Here is a 9,167-nt window from a genome sequence, read left to right as displayed (position 1 = left end):
AGTGGTTTGAATATGCTTGGCCCAGGGAGTGGCACTATTAGTAGGTGTGGCTTTGTTGGAGGAAGTTTGTCACTGCATGTGGGAGCCAGTCTTCTCCTGGCTGCCTTTAGGGAAAAAGGTAGAACTCTTAGTTCCTCCTACACCATGTCTGCCTGGATGCTGCCATGCTCTCACCTTGATGATAATGGACTGAATGTGAGAACCTGTAAGCCAGCCCCAATTAAATGCCGTCCTTATAAGAGTTGCCTTGGTCATGGTGTCTGTTTACAGCAATGGAAACCATAACTACGGCACCGTCTCAAAAAACAAACAAACAAACAAACAAACAAGGCCAATTCGAAGAACAAAGACAAATTCAGTCACTCCGTTGTTGTTCTGTGGCAGGAAGTATCAAAGGTGTTCCTTAAAAGTCATTCAAATTCTAGTGCATTCAAGGTATTCTTAGGTAGCTTCTGCAATGCGATGTACACATCTGAACACTGACATTTTTAGGCTTGCGTGACTAACAACTGAATAGCAAAGATGTGAAACGTTAAAAGAAGAATGTCGTGTGTTACCGGGACTGTGGGATGGCGGCTGGAGCGGGGAGCTGGGAAAACCAGGAATCCTCCATCACTTCACCCCGGTCTCCTTCTCCTGTGCGTAAAGGGAAGTCTCGAGCGTTTTGTTTTAGGGGTCATATACCGCCGGGGTATGAAGCAGCTGTTCTCATCACGTCCCCTGAGTTCCGGGGAGGCCCAGGAACAAAAAGGAGGCATATAAACTTGTGTTTTGACTCAAACAAAAGCAGTATATGGACGGCTTTGGGAAGCTTTGTGGCAGTCCTGAGCGTTCAGACGGGGCTGACGGGCTCTGGGGGCTCAAGCAAGCTCCTGGTTTTTATAATCTTATAAAAAAAAGGGGGGTGGCTAGCATGATGAATTTAAAAAGAATGTAGATTAAAAAAACCTGCTTCGTGACTGTTCCCTTTAAATCAGAGATCATTACCTTGCGATACTCATGATGGACATCTATAAAGGTGCATTTGTCCCCTGTAAACTCGGCACTGCCTTGAAGTTTTAAACAGTCACCTAGTAAAGTTCTAACTTATTTTGTTACCTGAAGCTTTAAGGTGAGTCACCCAGAAACTGTAAAAATAAAAAAAAATAAAAACAAAAACAAAAACAAAAACAAAAACAAAAACAAAAACAAAACAAAACAGTTTTTTATGCACCAGAAGACTGTGGCTCTTGACTAAGTGTGCATTTAAATTCCGGTGCAGTTTGCATTGTTCCAAAAGAGAAAGAATTGAGTTAATATTTCAGGAACCCTTTTGTAAGTAACAAAAGGAATGTTAGCTCTGGAATTAATTGCTGAATAATTTATTCCAAGAAATTTGGGTGTAGCATACCCTATAATGGCTATTGGAAGAACATTCTGAATCATACGCTAGTTCTATTTTCTGAGAACTCTTCTCAGTGACTGCTGGTGTTTATTCCCTTTACACTCACATAAGCGAAGAATCCGTGTTCCTCATATATATATATGTGTATATATATATATATATATATATATATACATATTCCTATACACACATATATATATATATAAGGAATATGTATATATGTATATATTCCTATACACACACACACACACACACACGCACGCACATATATATATATGAGGAATATGTATATATACATATACACATTTTGGCTCACAGCAGAGAAAACATGGCCGCCCGGGTATGAAGCAGCTGGTCTCATCACATCCACAATAAAAGAGAAGAAAGATGGGTCCTGGTTTCAGATAATTCTCTCCTTTTTATTGGTGGGACACCCCCCCCACACACACACACACATTCAGGATGGGTTTTCCCATCTCAGTTGAGCGTTTGTAGAAGAACCCTCACAGATATTCCAAGCTTTGCCTCCTAGATGATTCAAAATCCAATCAAATTAGCAAGGAAGATTGGACAACACAAGCCTCATCTTTCCCTTTCTAACTTGACAACCAAACACCTCACTTTAAATCACAGCAATCTTCTCTGGTCCTCAAAGGTTCACAGCAAGCTCATAATGCAAAATATGTTTGGTTTGGGCTGGGAGAGATGGCTCAGTGGTTAAGAGCACTGACTGCTCTTCTAAAGGTCCTGAGTTCAAATCCCAGCAACCACATGGTGGGCGAGCTCTCAGAACCTACCCTAGACTTGAAGATGCAGTTCTAGCATTCTCATCTATTTATCTGAAAATGGAGCCTTTTATATCAGCTGACTCCTTCCAGCACTTTTTGTCTTTCTTTCCCTTTGGACTTCATTTTCTTGTCTCCAGAAAAGTAATCCAATTTCCTTAATGTAGATGTCGTTATCTTGAAGTGCAGGAGCTTTTAGATCCTTGGTCCTCTGCTCCGCTCCGCCAGAGTCGGATGTCTAGATAACAGGTTTTACTCAGGCTGTGTGTACCTAACAGCAGTTCACACCCAGGGTGACAATTCCAGATAAATGGAGCGTGACTTAAATTATTTTTGATTTAAGGCGGCTCGGTGAGTAGGCTTGGCCCCTCATGACTACACAAGACTGGGTGACTGGTTTGCTCAACTAATGGATGCAAGGGCTGATGGGATTGTGTTCTTCTGTGTTACTTCTGCCAAAAAGTCTGTGGTCATTTGTGAGAGGGTCATATAAAGTATCAGTTTTTGTGACTAATTAATTCATGACCCACATTGAGAAGCTAACATATCATACTCAGATACCGTACTTGTAGAGCAGAGTTACATAGATTTTTTTTTCCCATAATACCTATCGGAGAGTAAATTACCCAGGTGACACTGTCACCATTGGATCACTACTGTAAGCTTCGGGTTTCTAGCTGTAGCTATTGCACAAATCCATGCTGTTGAGGAAAAGTTTTGCCTGGTTATGTAATTATGTGTCTGATATCAGCATACCCTTTACTCTACAAAGAGAAAATGATATTAAATTGGTGATCGACCAAATTTGTGATGAGGGAGCAGCTGTAGTGGTGAGAGGTGTTTCCATGCCTACATCACCCTTAGGTACAGGGGAAGTGGGATGGTTTGAATAAGAAAGCTCCCCACGGGCTTAAATATTAATGGTGGGTCACCAGGAAGTGGAACTGTTTGAAAGGATTGGAAGGATTAGGAGGCGTGGTCTTGATGAAGTGTATCACCCAGGTTTCAAAAGCCCATAGCCAGTCTTCTCTCTGTGTGTCTCTCTGTCTGTCTCTGTCTCTGTCTCTCTGTCTCTCTCTGCCCCCACGCTGCCAAGCTACCCACCATGATGATAATGAACTAAACCTCTGGAACCATAAGCCAGCCCCCAATTAAATACTTTCTTTTATAAAAATTGCCTTGGTCATGGTTTCTCTTTACAGCCATAGAACACTGACTATAAAAGGGAATTTAGCAAAGGCCTTGATTGAAAGCACGACTTGGCATTCTGGGTGCTGGTGGCACACGCCTTTAATGCCAGCACTCGGGAGGCAGAGGCAGGAGGATCTCTAGTCTAGAGAGCATCTTCCAGGACAACCAGGGCTACAGAGAAAAACCCTGCCTCAGGAAAAGGAAAGGAAAGGAAAGGAAAGGAAAGGAAAGGAAAGGAAAAAAGAAAGGAAAAGGGAAAAGTTTGGTAAGATGGTGACTATTACAGCCAACCAACAATAAAGTCATTACATAATTCTGAAGAGACATTAAAATCAAACTTTTCTGAGCATAGTTAGGTAAGATATATTGTAATTTTATTTTATTTTTTAAAAATTAGATGGGGGGGGGAGCTTTATCTTCCACTAGCCACAAGGAAAGATGGCTTTTTTTAAATTTTGTTTTTGTTTGCTTTTAGATTTATTTTATATATGTGAGTATTTCCCAAGTGTCTGTATGTGCACCTCGTGTGTGCTTAGTGCCCACAGAAGTTAGAGACAGTTACAAATGGTCCCTTGGTTACAAATGGTTGGGAGCTGCCATGTGGTACTGGGATTCGAACTCAGGTCCTCTGTAAGAGCAGCCAGGGCTCTTAACAGCTAAGCCATCTATCCAGGCTGAAATGTTATTGTCTTCAATGGCAGAATAGTGTACAGTCTCTCTGTAACGAACATTTGGACTGTGTAGAATACCTTCTCAACCAACGCAAGAGAAAAGCAGGCCTGCCTGGTTGCATTTTTTTCAAAATAATTGAAAATTTTCAAAAATAAATTTAAATTTGGATGGTGTGAAACCAAAGCAAACAGATAATGTATTTAACAGCCATGACACATCTGAGAAAGTGCTTGATATCTGCTAGCACTGAGATCCTGAATTACCCATGTTGTCAAAAAAACAAACAACACAAAAAACCACAAACACAAACAACAGGCTGGGGGTGGTGATGTATACCTCTTATCCTAGCACTCAGGAGGCAGGGCAGGCTCTCCAAGAGCAAGAAGCCAGCCATGAGGCACAGGGAGGTCCTGGGGGAGGGGGTAGACAGACAGACAGACAGATGAGAGAGAGAGAGAGAGAGAGAGAGAGAGAGAGAGAGAGAGAGAGAGAAGAGAGGGAAGAGAGGGAGAGGGAGGAGGAAGGAGGGGGAGGGAGGGGGAAGGAAGGAGGGAGAGATTAAGAGAAACACAGAAACAGGGAGAGAAAAGGAGTCAGGGAGGGAGGGAGGGGGACAGACAGACAGACAGACAGACAGATACATGTAAAGAGAGACAGACAGAGACAGACCACTTGCTGGAGAGCCCCTGATCCCTATCAGTGATGGAAGGCCTGGAAAGGCCTGGTGTCAGCAGCGCGCTGAGAGGGAAGCAGGCGGAGAGCAGCCCCCTCCTTCCGCACACCCTTTTGATCTGGCTGCTTCCAAAGGGTTCTGTGAGCTCACAAAACCAAGGGGCCACGCCCGGTGACCACTCCCTAGTCTCAGAGAAGGACAGACTCAAAAGAACTGATGAGGTCAGATTCCAACAGAGATACCTGCAGGTGTGTGTACGGACTCAGCCTAAAGGCCCAGCAACAGGGGGAAATGGATGAAGAGAATGTGGGGGACCAAGACAGTGGGCATTCTTAAGCTGTAAAGAAACCAGCCAGGTCCGGGCATGAAGAGGGGAGTCCCCACGCCCACTAAGGAACTAAGTGTCGTTATAAAAAGAGAAAGAGACCTGAGAGTATGTTCTGTGGGCGTGTGGGGGAAAGGGGTCTCTCAGCGGGCCCGTGCCAAGACATCGCTTCCCCCTGAGGGACCAGACACACAACAGGTATAATACAGAATAGAGTTTATTTAGGGCTTGGGGAGGGGAGTAAAGGGGGCAGTAGAGGCAGAGAAATGCAGGGGGGGGAAGGGAAGGGGAAGGGAAGAGCCCAAGAGGGCAAGAAAGGAGATAAGAGAGACAGGAGAGAGAGGAGGGGCAAGCACCCCCTTTTATAGTGAGCCAGGCCTACCTGGCTGTTGCCAGGTAACGGTGGGGTGGAGCTTAGACAGAATCCTAACACAATGGGCGATAGATAGATGCCGGCACAAAGAAGCCAGTTTTCTTTAGTGGTGTGGCCCTGGTTAGGTCGAGCATACTCTCGTGATAGACGGACACACACACACACACACACACACACACACTCACCGGCTCCGACTGGACTTGAGTTTAAAAAACAAAAAGAGAACACAAGGTTGGGATGTGTGTCTTCGAGGAGTGGGTGTCAGGGGGTGAACATGACCAAAACAGAGTGTACAGAATTCTCAAAGGAATTACTAAAAAGTGAGACGGGAGGGAAGAATAAGAAAGGGTGGAGGTGGTCAAAAGGCATCGCACCGCCGTACTGCTCATTTGACCAGTAACGGCTCTCAGAGAGGATTAGCTTTTCCATTCAACAACCATCCCCATAACGGATATAAAAGTTACTGCATTTTATAGGGGGCGCAGACCCCCTATTGAGACAGAATCAGGTACCTAAAGTTTCAGGACATAAACTCTTCTCCATTAGTAAGCACCCCAGTGTATTGTAGTGGATAACACACCATGTATTTATATGAAATCTTGTAGTATTTGTATCAAGAAGTACAGGCTGCTGCTGACGGGAGATTGTAACAACAACAACAACAACAAAGTGAGTTGGTTGGAGACATGATCAATAAAGTACAAGTGTACGTCTCTGAACCAATTTGCCAGGCTTTCTCTTCTAGCTCTGCGTGAAGCCGGTCCGGTCCTGGATCTCCCTGCTGAGCTCCCCTCTCTTGAGACTGAGTTCATTGGCCCCTGCTTAGCTGCCTGTGTGCATTTCAGTGTCTCCCATTACAGGTCAAAGGTCAGGCGTGCACCCGGGATGCCTGGCAGATTTAAAATGCGTTAACGGCTCATATCCGAATGCTTGAGTTTTCGGCCTTTCGAATGCCAGTAGTGAGCTGGAGGGGTTCTTAATTATTATTTATAGTTGTTGAATTCGGATTCTTCTTGGGCTAACATTTCAAAGATTAACTTTGAGCGGCCCTGGTGGGAAAAGATGAATTGGCTTTTGCAGTTTCAGAAGATATCAAGCTCGGGCTTTGATATTAATGCAGGATTCTAAACTAAATTCTTTGAGGTCTAGACACCGTTTTCTTTCGCTGAAGATATATCCTTGTAGAAAATATATTTAAACTTCAAATATCGCCTTGTGATGGCCAATTAATAGTACTTAGTTGCATTTTAAAATTTATGTTTTAAACTTTGACACCAAATCTCAGCATCTGTCATGTTGGCAGAACACAAATACAGGGTCATTTAATCAGCATAGTGGGGGTTTTGTTTTTTGAAGTGCCAGAGGGGTTTCTTGGGTTTTATTGTTTGTTTGTTTTGTTTTGTTTGGGGGTCTGCAGAAGATGGGGGAGGAGGTTATCTTAAAAGATCTCAAGTTCAGTGAGCAAGAACAAAAGTTTCTTTAAACATAAGGCCGTCACGTAGTTCTTCTCTTGTTTGATACTGTCCCTGTTTCCTTTTGGTTTGTATCACGGGAGAACACGGCTAGAAATTTAACTCACTTCTTAAAAGGCAGAAGAACCAACTTCATTATGTGATAAATAAAATATTGTGTATCTCTAATTCTGTTTGAATTCTTATCCTGTTGAAAGCTGGAAGGAAAGACAGAGCAAGGCTGGCCCCAGCCGCCGGCAGCCAGTCGCTGCAAGCAAGGGAGCACCGGGCAGGGTTTCCGCCCCTTCCCAAACCCTCCGCTCTAGTCCACACCAGGAGCCTTTCTCCCGGACACTTCCCAGTGAGCGAAAAAATAAGTCTGTACTCTGACAAGGAAATCCCGCTTGTCTTTTTGGACCAATCTTTAGGATTACACTGGGATCAGCTGAAGTCCCTGCCGTCGCTTACACAAAGCTGGCTGGTTAAAAAGCTATCTTAGGGATGTGAGAGAGGAAAAAAGTCATGGCTTTGAGTAGATGTGGGATTCCGGATTTAATGCACTGAGTGGGGAGTTCTGTGCTTTAAAAACGAGACTGTGATTACGGGGAAAGTAAGTAAAATTCGAAGTATTTTGAATGCGTCGCCCGTGAGCATGAGGCCACATGTGGCGTGCTCACTGTCTCTGAATGTCACTTGAAAACTTCTCCGTACGGTCCTTCATGCAGTCCTCCATGTGTGTGACCGCGAGGACTCATTCTAAAGTTTCCTAGCTGGTCCACGGTAGATGCACGGTTGGTCCTTCCCTCACAGTCTGGGATCTGTAGTGTGTTTAGATGCAGAATGAGTGCAAGTCACTGCAGGTGCTATGAGGAGGGACACTGAGCTATTAAAATGTTGCTTATTAATAAGGCTAGGGAGCTATTTACCTTCTTACGTTTCTTACTCCTTACCCTTAATATACTGTGACGAATGTGATGGCCAGAAACACAACTCTGCTTTTAAAATAAAGCAAAGCAAGAGAAAGGAATGGACCGAACAAGAAGGGGGCTCCCTAGTGACAAGCGTCGGTGTCCCTTTGTGCCAGGGAGGTTTCAGTGAGCATGCTCAGACACATGGGAGGCACCAGACTCTATCAAAACTCCTTCTGAGCAGCAAGAAGGACACGTCTAGGAACTCAATGCTGCAAATCCACAGCTCCTTCCTCTGACACTGGACGCCCAGCTCCCACCGGCTGCGATGTGGCTCCTACTTCATGTCATCCTTCTGACAGAGGTCAAAGGTAAGACTGCCGCTTTCTCACTATAAATGACTACGGTTCCCAAAGATTAGAAAATCGTGCTGTGGTTCTGTGGTGTTTCCAAGAGACTTGGTGCGGGGGTTTGAAAGGTAGACACCCTGCTGTGTGTCCACTGAAAAGATCCTTAATTGCCCCAGCACCAGAGAGCCTTGCAGTTTTGAAATGAAGCGTGCATCTCCCAGAAATGTGACTTTTTATGTTGTTAGAACTAAAGATGGGTTGTATTTTAAAAGTCAGTGTTGACATATCAATTCTAGCAGAGGCAAGTGCTATGAATATCCTGAGAGCAAGGGATATTCATAAACTACAAGATGCATTTGTACAAACCCAACCTGTTTGAATATGCCCATAAAATTCATGTAATCAATTGTTAGTGGTTATGGGGTTTAGGATTTTTTTTTTTAACCTTTGTTTGTTTTTGTTAATCTAAACTGGGGACTGCAAACCAAAAGCAAGTCCAAAAATGTCTAAGAGTTCACCTATGTAAAACAGTGATTAAAATATAAAAATATGTATTTGGTATAACTTTCTTACCTGCTCTGAGGTGTAGGAAGTTGGTGTGAAGTGCTCACTTCCCAGTCCCTGACTTGCATGCATTCAGAGCCACAAACAACTACTGTGCAAATGTAATTTTGCCTCAGGTCTATACGATTCCCATCACTTCCCAGAGCACAGGAACTCATTATCACTTTGGTTCAGAATGTATTCAGTTAATTCATAGCTTTTCTTTCAAACTTCCCAGAATAAATATTGGAATTTGAAATTATCATTGGCCTCTAAAAAAAAAAACCAATTTAGTTAAATGAGGTTCAAATGAGTAGTTTTAATCTTTAAGTAAAAATGCATTGCTTAGGACAAACAAATGTAATTTGCAAACATAAAATACAGTATTTAAGGGCAACTACCAAAAGATTTTTAAAATGTTAAAAATTTTATTTTGAACTTGTAGTGACACTAAAACTTTCTTCCACATTGTACAGCAAAGGCCTTACCCACCCCGATGTACCCAGCGCAGT

General features: G+C 43.5%; 1 protein-coding gene across 1 annotated transcript in view; it reads left to right on the top strand.

Annotated features, from left to right (window-relative positions):
- The first annotated feature begins 5,677 nt into the window (after positions 1–5,677).
- Rxfp2 (relaxin family peptide receptor 2) overlaps positions 5,678–9,167 on the top strand; it is a 63,131-nt gene continuing 59,641 nt past the window's right edge. The window contains exon 1 of the mRNA XM_052168886.1: positions 5,678–5,799. Within this exon, the coding sequence (XP_052024846.1) occupies positions 5,678–5,799 (122 nt within the window). The remainder of the gene's footprint in view (positions 5,800–9,167) is intronic.

The sequence above is a fragment of the Apodemus sylvaticus genome, chromosome 22 (assembly GCF_947179515.1).
Source record: "Apodemus sylvaticus chromosome 22, mApoSyl1.1, whole genome shotgun sequence".
In the NCBI taxonomy this organism is placed as follows: Eukaryota; Metazoa; Chordata; class Mammalia; order Rodentia; family Muridae; genus Apodemus; species Apodemus sylvaticus.
This window is presented reverse-complemented; position numbering and strand designations above follow the sequence as displayed.